Raw genomic sequence first — 14029 nt, 5'->3', positions numbered from 1 at the left:
TAAAATATATTTTTTGAGATCAAATTATTTTATAATAAAATTTATTAAAAATTTATTTATCTAACATATATGTTAAAAATGTGATTAAAGCCAATAGAAAAATCAATCTATTCAATAAGGGTAATTATAAAAAGAATAGAGAATAAAAATTTATTAAAAATTAAAGTGTACAATCTAAAATTTTTGGTGACCAATTTGAATTTTTACTTTATATATTTATTGAAAAAAGATTCTTTAAAATAAAAAAATGTAACAAAGTAAAATACTAATTACTATTAAATTTAGACGTTTTATTATGTTTGAGTTTCACACTTTTATTTAAAAATAATTAGTCTTTTCTTTTATCAATTAACTCAGTTTAGAAGAGTTAAATTTATATATTTGTTAATTTATTTTAGAACATATTGAATTCCCACATTTTAAAATATATCACTTTAATATATAAAAGTTTATGTCCATATACATATATAGTAATACATTACAATTTTGAAAATAAAAATATGTAGCATTTAATTTTTATACATTATTAATGAAAAGTTAAATTTGTTTCCATATACTACTACATTATCATTTGGTCAAAGATAACATTTTTAAACAGTACATAAAATATGCAAGCGTTAAGTCTTCATCTACTGAGTGTTTTTTCTCCCACTCCTTCCTTGTACTTTTCCTGAACTCTACTCTTTCTAAAGTCTAAACAAGTACTTAATACATTAGAATATAGCATTATTTAAAATAAATTAAAATAGAAGAAAATTCTTCTAAATATAATCAATATATACAATTATAAAATACATTTTATTTTGCATTGTTTCATCTTTTATATTTGATATATTTTTAATAAGTAATGATATGTTATAATCAACTAATCAAATATATTATGAATTTAATTTTGATACATTAATAAGATAAAATATTTTACACAATAGTATAATTATAATTTTTTTATAATTATTTATATAATTAATATAAAGAATAATTATTTTTATTAATATGACATTATGCGATTGAATGTACCTGTAAAACGATTTTATACTTATCTTGTATTAAAATTAAATTCATATATTATTATCTTTTTATTTTTTTTTTAAAAAAAACATCAATTAAATATCATCTAAGAAAACCGTTATTCACTTATAAGTGTTATACTTTGTTTATTTTAATAGTTAGAATTAAGCTAAGACCTTAATCAAGTTGGATTAAATGTTATTTTATATAGTTTCTTCATTCATAGCATCAGTAACAGTCATTCCAACAGCACCAGTTTAAGCTTCTCTTTCTCTCTCTCTCTCTCTCTTTCATATGCTTTTTCATTCATTTCAATACACACACCAACCTTCTCTTTCTCTCTCTCTTCTTTCTCTTTCCTTCTGTTGAAGACAACAAACACAGGATTTGACAGCAAAAAGATTCTGAATTTCTGAGGTTAGAACTAAGAAGAACAAGAGGAAGAAGAAAATGGGTGAAACAGAACATCACCACCACCACAACCACCAAGCACCGCCACCAGTTCAGGCACCACCACCAGGTCCACCACCGCCAAATCTTGGTCTTTCAAGGGGTCCCATTTGGCAACCAGCTGAACAGCTTCTTCAGCTTCACTACTGCATCCATTCCAACCCTTCTTGGCGTTAGTTTCATCCCTTTTTTCCATTCCATATACATGTCTGTGATTGTGTCACTTTTTTAATTGAATTATTGTGGTTGTGTTATATTTCATTCAAGTTATTAAATTATAGTCAGTGTTATTTAGTTGGGAGAATATAACTGGAATCTTTGACAGAAACTATGGCGGTGGTGGTTGTTGGATGAAATGGAATGATATGACTCACTTTTTCTCATAAGGGTCAACAATCATGTCATTCTGTCAACTAAAATTCTGCAAAGTTTCTAACTTTATATAAAAAATTTTGATTTTTTATTATTTTCAATGCCAAAAGCTGATAGTAAAGTTATGCTCTGATGTTAAAAGGAGTCAATAGTTCTGTGCATGTCAAAACACAAAAGGGTTGTTGAGTTTTTGTATTATTTTAAAGTGGAAAAAGAATAAAAGCTCAGTTCTTTCAGTTTTGGTGTCTCTATCTTTGTTGTTTGATTTCTTTTTCATATGAGTCTGTGTGTGTATATGCAATGGTTTATTTTGCAGATTGCTTTTCTGGTTGTTACCTTTATTCTATTTTTCTGATACCGAATCTTTTGTTTTTTTAAAAATGGGGATGTTCCTTTTGTATTTTTGTTCCTGCCAGTTGTGTGAATTGCGTCAATGAATCAAAGTATCAAACTATTCTTTTATGTGATTCGGTATGTGTAAAAAATTATGTGAAATCCATTTTCTGAGTATTAAATTCTGGTATCCAAAACTTTATGGTGGTTAGTCTTAATCTTAAGTATTCACATTTTGATCATATCTTATAATAATTTTGGCAGCTGAGGCACTTCTTCTGGGTTTCCAGCACTACATTGTGATGCTTGGGACGACAGTTTTTATTGCAACCACCCTTGTGAATGCAATGGGTGGGGATGCCGTAAGTTCCATGTATTCTATCTTATGTTCTTGTGGGTTTAAAATAATCATCAATCTGGACAAAATTGGAAAGTTAATGCATACCAAATATATTAAGTTATTAACTTTTCACTTTGTCCAAATTCACAATTAGAATCAAAGAGTAAATGGTCAAATTAGTCCATGAAAGATTACTCGTTTTTTAAATTGGTTCCCGAAAGATTTTTTTTAATCAAATTCGTTCTTTAAGATTTTAACTTAGTCATGTCAGTCATTATGTCACTTTGTTTGTAGATGGTGTCAAAATTTGCTAATGTGACACGTTAAGCGACACCCCAACACATACCTAGGAGTTTTAATTGACTATTAACATGATTAGTTTATGAAATTAAATCAAATCAACCCCAAATTGAGGGATTTCAATGCTTCAAGTTCTCTCCTCAATTAGGTTTTGATTTGATCTAATTTCATAAGCTTATTATGTTAATAGTCAATTACGACTCCTCAGTGTGTGTTGGAGACTTGGAGTGTCACTTAACGTGTCACATTAGCAAATTTTGACACTATTAACAAACGAAGTGACAGAAGGACTAACATGACTAATTTAAAATCTTTAAAGGATGAATTTGATTAAAAAAATCTTTCGGGGACCAATTTGAAGAACGAGTGATCTTTTACGGACTAATTTGACCATGTACTCTTAGAATCAACCATGTTACCTACACACAAAAAGTTAGCTACTAAATTCTATACAAAATACTTTGAATTACAAAATACAAATAAAAAATGAGTTAAATAATGTATTTATGCACAAATATATAGTGACTGAATTTTGAGATGCAGATAGCATTTTTGTTTTAGAATAGAGGTAGTATATAGTAAGATTTTCCCTTGTTATGCTTTTGTGTAATTGACTCTAGGCCAAATTAATTCTGGCAGAAGTGATTTACTTAGAATTAAGTTTGATGTAAAGTGAATTATATTTGATAGTTCTTCTAAAAATGGTTCTAATAGAAAGAAAGAAGAATTTAAATTCTGTCCAGAATCAGTTTTAGAGTCCAGAATTGATTTTGTGTGTGTCCTATTAGTTAATTCTTCCTTTTTGCTATTCTTGAACAGGGTGACAAAGCTCGTGTGATTCAGACATTGTTGTTCATGTCTGGAATTAACACACTACTTCAGTCTTGGTTTGGTTCGAGGCTTCCGGCGGTGATGAGTGGATCGGTTGCTTTCATTCTTCCGGTGCTGTCCATCATAAATGATTACACAGACATGACATTCACATCGGAGCATGAGGTTTGTACATCAAGATAACAGAATTCATTACTATTGAAGTATTTGATTGCAGTTGGAACTTATGTGTGTTCTGAATTCAGTTGTACCATGTTATTCTAGTATTTTTAGGGTGCATTTTTCTTCTTTGCTTTAAGATAAAGCATTCTTGTTCTAATAAACCAGCATTTTGTCAAGTAGTTCCAATCTTTCGACTACCACAAAATAGTTATCATTCCGAGGGAAGTAATCTTTTGCGGGTCAAGATTGTGGCTTACACTATTTAACTGAATTGCTTTCTCTAACATGAAAAGTGTTGATCCTAAAGCTAATGTAAATTGTCTCTGGCACTTGCAGAGGTTTACCTATACAATGAGAACAATTCAAGGTTCTTTGATAGTTTCGTCTTTCATCAACATCATCCTTGGTTATAGTAGAGCCTGGGGGAATCTAACAAGGTAAATTTATCTCAATTTTCTCAACTTTGTTTCTCACTTTCTCTTTTCTCTTTAATACTTCTGGTGATCCTTCTTTCTGAATCAGATTGTTCAGTCCGGTAGTCATTGTACCGGTCGTATGTTTGGTGGGTCTTGGGCTGTTTGCAAGGGGCTTTCCACAGGTAAATTAACATTCCTATGTACTTCATTGAGATTTGTATGATCCTAAGTTCAATATCCATATATTTTATAAAATGTGTCACTAACGTCTCCTGTATTTTGTGATATATGACTCTCCCTCCTTTATAAATATAGCATTGAAAGAGGTTGGTGTAAATATGACAAATTAAGGGTTCTTAAACTCAATTATCTTGTTCCATGCAGCTTGCGAATTGTATACAGATTGGACTACCTATGCTCATTCTATTGGTCCTAACCCAGCAGGTTTTATTTAGCATCAAAATCTGTTTTTTGTAGTTTACTACTTTCATCACCTTTTTATGTTACAATACCTTCTTTTTTTCTGGAATTGCAGTACTTGAAGCGCCTTCATCACATTACACAGCATGCTCTTGAGAGATTTGCTTTGCTTATTTGTGTTGCTGTCATTTGGGCATTTGCTGCTATCCTCACCGTGGCCGGTGCATACAACAATGTTAAACGATCGACACAGTTTAGTTGCCGCACGGATCGTTCATATCTCATGTCTTCTGCTCCATGGTATGATCACAACATAGACTCTTTAAGTAACTTCCAAGTTTCAATGCTCTCTCTGGAACTTAACGAATTTAATTTTAATTTTTTTCCCTTCCAGGATTAAAGTCCCATACCCGTTTCAGTGGGGTACCCCAATATTCAAAGCTAGTCATGTCTTTGGTATGATGGGAGCAGCACTTGTTTCTGCAGCCGAGGTACAGTTTCGGTTCCTTAATACACTATCCATTTCAATATATCTGTCAAAACATTAAAAAACTAAACAGACTAGCTTGGTGTTCAAGCATCCTGCATTATGCAGGGTCGGTAGAACGGCGCACCTATAGGATGTAATATAGTCCTTGAGGTCACATGGAGATAACTCAATCGATGTTCCAAGACTATCCTTCATAAAATTAATAATAAAGTATTAAATAAATGTTGATAATGCATTAAAATTAAATTAAGGATTTAATGGTTAATGTCATATCATCCATTAACAATCCTAAGCTTTTTGCTTGTGGGAATTTTAAATGCAGTCTACTGGTACTTTCTATGCTGCGGCGAGGCTTTCCGGTGCGACATCCCCTCCTGCATATGTGCTCAGCCGAAGCATTGGGCTGCAGGTGAAGTTTTAATTTTCTTGTTTTTTAATAACTACTAGTCTGATGATTCTTCTGTCTTGCTACAAAATGATGATATTCTAAAACAATTTTGACAAAAACCCTTGTTTTTCGCTCCTTATTCAGGGTCTTAACATGCTTCTCGATGGCATTTTCGGTGCTGTTGTTGGTACTACTGCCTCTGTGTAAGAAACTTTCTCTAAGAACCTTTGTTGAATGGTTTTCCCTTATATGTTTAAGGTCGAGTTATTAAGAAGTTGACATATTTAACGAATCACTTCAATTCTTCGTCAATGATTCCTTAACAACGGGACTCGGACTACACAGACCTTCAATTGAGTCTTGCCATCGTCAGCAGTTGAAAATTTGGAATCTACGAAATTCTGTGAAAAGCCAAATTATTGGCAGCTGAAATTTATGCTTGCAACTACTATGTTATCAGATTCAAACTAATTGAACAAAGATTTGTATATATTCGTGTGATTATGTCTGAGCTGCATCCTCAATTGCAATGAGTGCAGGGAAAATGTAGGCTTACTTGGTCTAACGCACATCGGGAGCCGAAGAGTCGTCCAAATATCATGCGGCTTCATGATCTTCTTTTCCATCTTTGGTATAATAACTTCTTTTTTTACTCTTATATTTACATTCTTTATTATAATAATTTTGACAATAACTTTTTCCAGGGAAATTTGGAGCCTTTTTCGCATCGATTCCTTTACCAATATTTGCTGCTATATATTGTGTTTTATTTGGTATTGTGGGTAAGTGATGCTGCAATTATGTCACTATGTTGCATATTATTATGATAATTTTCGCATAGTAACTAACTAGCTTTATCTTGCAGCTGCTGTTGGAATTTCGTTTATACAGTTTGCAAATTCCAATAGCATGAGAAACATGTATGTTTTGGGCCTATCCTTGTTCCTAGGGATCTCAATATCTCAATATTTTGCCATGAACACGGCTCCGGATGGTCACGGTCCGACCAGAACAAATGCCGGATGGGTAAGTATCTAATTTTCTCAAGGTTTATTTAGGCCTGGTTTGGTAAAATTTTTCGTATTGCATGAACACATTTTTATTGTTTGTCATAACAGTTTAATGACATCCTTAACACCATTTTCTCGTCTCCTCCAACCGTCGCTATAATTGTCGGTACGATTCTCGACAACACCCTCGAGCACAAGCAAATCGCCGAGAGAGGACTTCCATGGTGGGTACCTTTCCAGAATCGGAAAGGAGACGTTAGAAACGACGAGTTTTACCATTATCCTCTACGGCTTACTGAGTATATACCCTCTAGGTTTCTCTAAAAGCATTCTCCAAACTTGTATCTAAACCTTGCTTTTAATTTTAAGCATAGTTACAAGAAGAACTCTCAAATAGCCCTTGTAAAATATGGATAAGCAATTTTTATCATTGGCAAATTTTACCTTAACCTGTATAAATGGATTTTTGACATATAATTCTTTTTATGTTTTATGTTCTTACATGCAAAAAGTTCATCCAAATATATTAAGCTTTTTTAGCATGTATTCATGAATCATGCTTTAGTGTGAAATTATGCTTGCATATGCCTTAATCCTTCTAGAGTCTTTTAACTTCTTATCAAAAAGTATAGTATAGAAAAGCCTTTTCTTAATGTCAATTATGCCCTCGTTTATCTCAAGGAATTTCGGCTAGTAAGATGTGTCATTCATGAGGCATGAGATGACATAATTCTTCCCCAGAAAAGGAGGACAAATAAATTGGTTTACTTTGGAGGAAAATACATTTTATAATCTTCCAAATCAAAGGTTAATATACGTTCATGAAAGTTACATTGGAAGTATTCATTATTGATTTTTTTTTTATTTTGGTAGAAAAGAAGACTTGTTTTTGTCAATTTGTGATATTGTTTACTCTCTCTATAGTGAGGTCATCAAATTATATATTTTTTTATCCATCGAATAATATTAGAGTTAATTTTTTTTGTTATTATTAATCAATTTTTTTAAATTATTTTATTTATTTTAAAATTTATTTTTTAAATTATAAATTCTTAATCTTAAATTTTAAATTTAAATTATAAATCTTAAATCATAAAAAAATGAGAAGTTTTAGAATTGAGAAAAATAGTTAGCTAATGTTGATGTTGACGGACAAAAAGTTGGTTCTCTATATATTTGTTTTATTAATAATAATTTTGTTAGGTGTATACCAAAATTAATAATGAAAATTAGATATTAATATAAAATATATATTGGAATATAAAATAAATATTAAAAATAAATTAAATAATACATATATTTATACATAAATATATAATAACTGATTTTGATGTACACATAATATTTTTGTATGCCGGAGCTTAAATCTTCCTAAAATATTTAAAAAGAAAATAATTTTTTGACTAAGATATGTGCATCAAAAGTTTTGGATATACTAAAAATTAATTATTAAATTAATTAATTATTATATATTTCTGTATATATACATTTTATTTCACACTTTTCATATTCCAGTATGGTATTTTATTCTTTAGTTTATTTAGTGACTTACTTTTAGTGTGTATGTATTATAGTTATAAATACATACAATCAAATAAAGATTAATTTATATTTAACCAATATAAAGCTAATTTTTTGTCTTATGCCACTAACCGACAAAGTGACAATTACCGTCTAAATATAAGAATATGAAAAAATATAGGGTGTTAATATATTATTTGTCAATTTATTGTTAATAATAATTAATTATTATATTTTTAACACATATATTTTAAAATATATATATAAAGATATTTTTATTAGATATAGGTATAAAAAAGATATTTTTATTAGATACAGTCATAAATATTTTTATTAAATACAGTCATAAATAAGAGTTGGGAAAAATTGACAAAAATACTGTTGGTAACGTAGCGTAAGAATATTAATGTGTACCGTAATTCTCGTTTTTTCCCTCACCTTTTAAGTTTTAACTATCTTTGGTAATATTGTGAACTTTGGAGTTATCCAAATTTTGCAAACATCTACTGCTGTAAGAGCTGGTTGAATTATCACGAAACATGAGCTTTTAATTACTAGTTAGATATCTTAAATTCAAGTTTTAAAATAATAATAAAAATTATGGCTCAAATAGTTCTATTTCTCAAGAGTCTCTCCGACAATCAAACTGAACTAATTAAACCGAGTGGTTTCATTATTCGCAACACACGGTATACACTTTACAATCACATATAGTTTGGTGATGATCAAATTAAGTTGACTAGGGTAGGCTTGACTTGCTTGCAAGATTTATACATCATCAATAAACAAAGGATAATAATAATAATAATAATAAAAGAAAGAGATATTGACTAAGGAGGCGGATATGATTATAAACCATACAAGATAAAAAGAAAAATAGACCAAGGAAGGTTCTCAGCAAGTAACACATTACACAAGTGACAGTGACCTTTGGAGTTTGGAGAGAATCTTGTTAGCTGAAACCTATGTGATGCATATTATCAGCTTCTCACGCGTTTTCATTTTATTAAGAAACAAAAAAGTAATATTATATTTTTTAATAATATAAAAGAAAATAAAATTGAGAGAAAATAGTAAAATACCCACATGCCCTTTAGTGGAAGCAGGCTATTGGAAGTTGGAACTAGACTTTTTGACATGTGTACATTGTATATGTCCATGGTGGTCACAAGATCCCAAATTTTACAGAAGAAAAAGAAGCATTTCATTTTGGAAATCTATCTAATTTATGAATTATTATGATTCTTTCATTCTAGCCGCCTTACTCTCTACAATTTTTCCATCATTGCTTGTGCTGCTTTTCTTGACATATCATTAAAACTAAACAGAAAATCAACATTGGGGAACAGATGAAGCCTATATATTATTACATCAGATTAAAGAAATTGACATAACAATACAAATCATAGAATTGGACATATTTTGAAAAAAAAAAACTTATTAAATTGACAATTAAAAATTACAGATTAAGCTAACTCAGAAGACTAGCTAACAGATTATGTCATAACCTGCACTAAGGTTGAATAAAGGTATGATAGAAAGTAGAAACTTTCTTGAATGAGTTTGATGTATTTTGGTCTAGCCATGCTGAGCCCCCTTAGATCCTTCCTTGTGGTCTCGAGTTCGATCTCCGGCGAAGGTAATAACTGTTTTGAGAGGACGGCCATGACCCTCGCACGGCCGCACCGGCTTATAACACGGTTCAGACACCAGTAGGAAATCAAACCAAACAGAATTTACCCATCAAGCATACCCTAACAAAATTTGCTTCTAGGCAAAAGAAATTTTCTATTTTAAACTAATTATGAACAGCTACTTACAAGGAGTCAAGGATTAGGAATGTGAACATCAAAACAATCAAAGATTGAGGGTCAATCTTTTAGCCAATCCAGATCATATTGCTGTTCAGATACTTGAATATGAAATTCTTTTGGCTTGGCCTTTTGAACATCTATCCACATATCTTGTACCTCCTCATCACAAATCACAAGCCTTAGATTCTTCAATGACAATGCAGACTTTGGTATGCTCCTAATCATGGAGCATTCCCTCATGTCAATCTTCTCCAAATTGACCAACTTACCAATCTCATTAGGGAAGCATGCCAGGTTAACACATTGAGAAATGTCTATGTACTTCAACCTAATCATATTACATATGCTCAGAGGAAGGGACTTCAAATCCGGACATGCGTATAGCCGGAGGATCTCAAGCGATCGCAGTTGCCCCAATTCGGCAGGTAGTTTCGTCAGATTGTGACAATTTGTTAGACTCAAGTTCTGCAGGGAATGTATTTCACAGATGCTTGAGGGAAGATCAGTTACATCATCACAGTGATCAAGAGTGAGTTCGGTGAGGTTTGGGAAGATTCTAGATAGGTCTGCTTCTTTGAGTTCTTTCCCCTCCAAACTGTTATTGATCTTGCAAAGGACTAGACATAATTTGCTTAGATTTTTCATCACAATGCCTGATAACTCTGGAGTGGAAACCTTTTCAAGCCAGAGACTCTTCAAGTTTGTCAACTTCTCAAAAACTGACATATTGTGAAGGCATGCATAAGAAGCACTATAGTTTATTATAATCAATGTCTTCAGATTTGGCATTGATTGAATGAAGGGAGGGAGGAAGTATTCACTGGATGAAAAATTAATAATCAGAACTTCAGCCTTGGGAAACTCAAGGTTGCACCAATCCTTTTCTTTCATTTCACCTGAAACATGAATAAATTCATCAAATTATACAAAGATGAAGCAAAGTTAATAAAACGAAAAAGAAATTTTGGGAGAGATTGGCTACATACCCGTGTGAATTGAGACAATCTGAGCCTCAAATGGTTTATCCTTGTATCTCAACCACTCTTTAGGGAGACCACTTGCTTCTCGCTTTGGCATAACCAGTCGCCGGCGTTCACAAATGCTGTCGCAGTTGCTCATATTGAGCGCAAGGTCTCTGAGTATATCATGTTGAGTAACAGATATCTCAAAGCAACTGCTATACATGTCTCCAGCACTGACATATTAAAACATCAAAAGGGGTTTTAGAATGGTGCCATTACTATAAAAAACAATCAAATCTGAGTTAAAATGCAATTTTTAAAAGGTGCATACCGCGCCTCTTTCACCAAGGTGAGAAGATTCTTGTTTGAAAGCTCAACGACCATGGTAAAGGCTTCGGTTTGGCAGATATCATGCATTTCGACCCACATATTGATGAGGATGTCCAGAGGGATTTTCTTGTCCTCAGGAAATGAACAAAGGTCCAAGAAGCATTTCTTGATCTTCTCTGGCAGGAAGTTTACACTGATTGCCATTCTCTCAATCAGATTGTTTTGGTAAGATTCCCCAATGCTTTGGCCTTGAGATAGCCTTGTTTTGACACCTTCCCAAAACATTTCATTCTGATCTCTCAAAGAAGCTCCAATCACTTTAAGAGCTAGTGGAAGCCTTCCACACTCTGTCACAACCTGTTTGCAATTGGATTCAAGAAACCACCAAAAACAAAGTTAAGTAAACTCCACAAAGTAAAATTATTAGGTGCTTAGTAAGGACTATGCTCCATACACTAGTATGATAGTACTCTCTCTATTTTCTTGTATAACATTTTACTTGAGCAAATTCTCATTACCTGCATTACTAGATTCTCATTAGCAGCTACAGGGATTGATTTCTGTCCAAAAGCATGATGACAGAACAAAGATAGTGCATCCTCTTCACTCAACAGTTCCACCTCATAAGTGGCATTACAAATTTGGAATTTCTCTCTGGAGACAACAAGGAATTTGCAGCCAGGTATTCTGCATACAAGCTGTTGCAGCACAGAGAGTGACCAGACATCATCAAGAACAATAAGGTTTCGAGTTTCGGTTTTGCAATCGAATTGCGGCATCCATTGGGGAATCACATAATTTGGATTCAACTTTTGATTCCCCATAATGAACCCCCAGATCCTTGCTCTTAGCTGCTCAACATTTGGGGACTGTGACACAGTCAAAAACAAGATTCTCTCCTTGAAAGAAACTGCCAAAAAAAAGTAACCACTAAAACCTTTTGAAATTGAACCCAAACGATGATAACTGTTTCTTCCAAATGCTTAAGTAATTCAATTAGAAACATGAATGGTTTTACATCTAATACTTACATTGAACTTGTTCATCTCTGCAAACATCTCTAGCAAGAGTGGTCTTCCCTGAGCCACCAATACCAGAAATCCCAACCACCCAAAGATCATTCCTCCCAACAAGCATCTCCTTGACTTTCTTCTTCCCAAGCTCCAAACCCACACGTGAATTCCCTAAACTACCCTCAGCAATCTCCATGCTCCTCACAGCCTCCTCGACCCACCCTCCACCTCCCATCCCCCCCATCTTCATGGTCACAAAGTACTGCTCCAGCCTCCGGTTCGACGCCTCGATCCGGTCGAACCGCTCCGCCATCTCGAACCGCGTGTGGTGCACATCAGCAAGTATGTGAGTCTGCATCGGACCCTCTATGAACTTTGATACCGTGTTCTCAAGCTTCTCCATCTTTTTAGCTAGCTGAAAGTTCTTGTACACATTCCAACGGCTCGAATTCAGAACCTTCAACAAAATTAAAAAACAGAATCAATACATAGATCATACAAACAAACTCTTCAATATTTTAGTAGCACGTATTTTGAGTTAACATAAAATTTAATTACATAATAAGAACAAGAACCATAGATGAAATAAAATTGCAGCATAAACATGATTTAGCCACCGTTGGTGGAGTTAGTTACAGAGTTAGTTATGGAATCAGTTAGTTGGTTAGTTAGTTAGAGATGGATTACCTTGTGAGCGAGTTCGACACCAGAGTGGAGGATCTCGGAGAGGCGGTGAAGCTGTTGCTGACGTGGCTGAGGGAGTTCAACGCCGGAGTATTTGATCTCTTGTATGGTTGGAAGGAGTTCAGTTATGTAAGTTATGAGCTGATCTGCACTTCCACGGCAGAGAATGGATTTGCGAGAGATGGTTACGAGATTCCGGAGGAGCTCGCCGGTGAGCTCGTTGCTAATTAACTCCGTCAGGGCCATTACTTTCTCAAGCCACTTTTGCTCTTCTCCGGCGAACACTGGTGGTGGTGGTGGTTGGTTTTTCTTTGCCTCTTGTTTGGTTGGTTGCGTCACTTTGTTTTTTGTTATGTTTCTACTTTCTATGATTGTTAGTCTTATAGTTTGGTCAGCACTCTAACTCTAATGGTGGGTTGTTGAATTCACTGTTTTGCCCCTCAAGTGTCACCTTTTCCCCCCTTTAGTTTCTATTATAGAATAATAGATAGTTTTTTCTTTTCCCTTTTTTTAGTAATATGATAATATCACGGGCACTTTTGCTTACAATTATTTTCTTATGTTTAGATATTGATATAATTTATTACAAATTATATTATATAATATGTAGCGTTTGTTTAATAGTATTTTATTAGATCACATCTATTAAATATGTTTTATGATGAGATTAATACGAAAGAGAAATTCTTCGCATACAAGCGATTAATGCTTGTAAGTCTTATAAGTTCAATTAAAATTAACGCTCAAAACGTATTTCGAACCGTTCTTCTTTCTCTTCGTCTTCTCTTTTTTTTTTTCTTTTTTTTCTTGCCTTCTCTTTCTCTTTCTTCTTTTTGCTGTACGTTCTTCTTCCTCTTACTCTTCTTCTTCTCCTTTTCTTTCGTTTCTGCACGTTCTTCTTCCTCGTCTTCCTCTTCTTCTTCTTCATTTACGTGCTCTTCTCTCTGGTTTTTCGTTTTTTTTTTTCAATTTTTCATGGTAAAATCTTTATGGAAGAAGAAGAAGCAGCAGAAGATGAGGAGGAGGAAGAGAAAGAGTTCTGAATTATGCATAAGATGTACTTCAACGAATTTTGGGTGTATTTTCTTAAATTCTTTGAGTGTAGTTTTGTAATCTTTTGGGTGTATTTCTGTAATCCTTTGGGTGTATTCCTATAATCGTTTGGGTGAATTCCTGTAATCGTTT

At 33.1% G+C, this 14029-nt stretch overlaps 2 protein-coding genes across 2 annotated transcripts; one reads left to right on the top strand and one right to left on the bottom strand.

Annotated features, from left to right (window-relative positions):
* Positions 1 to 1247: 1247 nt before the first annotated feature.
* On the top strand, positions 1248 to 7013 carry LOC130935868 (nucleobase-ascorbate transporter 3-like). The gene is made up of 14 exons (XM_057865774.1): positions 1248 to 1630; positions 2428 to 2525; positions 3623 to 3799; positions 4133 to 4233; positions 4319 to 4394; positions 4597 to 4656; positions 4748 to 4932; positions 5027 to 5123; positions 5445 to 5531; positions 5655 to 5713; positions 6050 to 6141; positions 6215 to 6292; positions 6376 to 6536; positions 6629 to 7013. Exons 1-14 carry the CDS (start codon positions 1459 to 1461, stop codon positions 6842 to 6844), a joined length of 1659 nt encoding a protein of 552 aa, XP_057721757.1. The 5' UTR covers positions 1248 to 1458; the 3' UTR covers positions 6845 to 7013.
* A 2366-nt stretch (positions 7014 to 9379) lies between these two features.
* Positions 9380 to 13231, bottom strand: LOC130933711 (probable disease resistance protein At4g33300). The gene is made up of 6 exons (XM_057863330.1): positions 12848 to 13231; positions 12179 to 12617; positions 11666 to 12057; positions 11149 to 11504; positions 10842 to 11050; positions 9380 to 10751 (listed from the first exon to the last, which is right to left on the bottom strand). The coding sequence occupies exons 1-6, from the start codon at positions 13088 to 13090 to the stop codon at positions 9913 to 9915; spliced, it is 2478 nt and encodes an 825-aa protein (XP_057719313.1). The 5' UTR covers positions 13091 to 13231; the 3' UTR covers positions 9380 to 9912.
* Positions 13232 to 14029: the final 798 nt, after the last annotated feature.

The sequence above is a fragment of the Arachis stenosperma genome, chromosome 6 (genome assembly GCF_014773155.1).
Source record: "Arachis stenosperma cultivar V10309 chromosome 6, arast.V10309.gnm1.PFL2, whole genome shotgun sequence".
Taxonomy (NCBI): domain Eukaryota; kingdom Viridiplantae; phylum Streptophyta; class Magnoliopsida; order Fabales; family Fabaceae; genus Arachis; species Arachis stenosperma.
The sequence above is the reverse complement of the archived record's forward strand: the minus strand, read 5'-3'. Positions and strand labels throughout refer to the sequence as shown.

Excerpts from the sequence above, each read along its gene's own strand:
- LOC130933711 (XM_057863330.1), bottom strand. The coding sequence starts at position 13,090 with ATGGCCCTGACGGAGTTAATTAGCAACGAGCTCACCGGCGAGCTCCTC. Across the intron at positions 12,058-12,178 it reads CAGAGATGAACAAGTTCAAT|TTTCTTTCAAGGAGAGAATC; the intron begins GTAAGTATTAGA and ends TTTTTTTGGCAG. Across the intron at positions 10,752-10,841 it reads GATTGTCTCAATTCACACGG|GTGAAATGAAAGAAAAGGAT; the intron begins GTATGTAGCCAA and ends TTCATGTTTCAG.
- LOC130935868 (XM_057865774.1), top strand. The coding sequence starts at position 1,459 with ATGGGTGAAACAGAACATCACCACCACCACAACCACCAAGCACCGCCA. Across the intron at positions 4,933-5,026 it reads CTCATGTCTTCTGCTCCATG|GATTAAAGTCCCATACCCGT; the intron begins GTATGATCACAA and ends TTTCCCTTCCAG. Across the intron at positions 6,293-6,375 it reads TGTTTTATTTGGTATTGTGG|CTGCTGTTGGAATTTCGTTT; the intron begins GTAAGTGATGCT and ends TTTATCTTGCAG.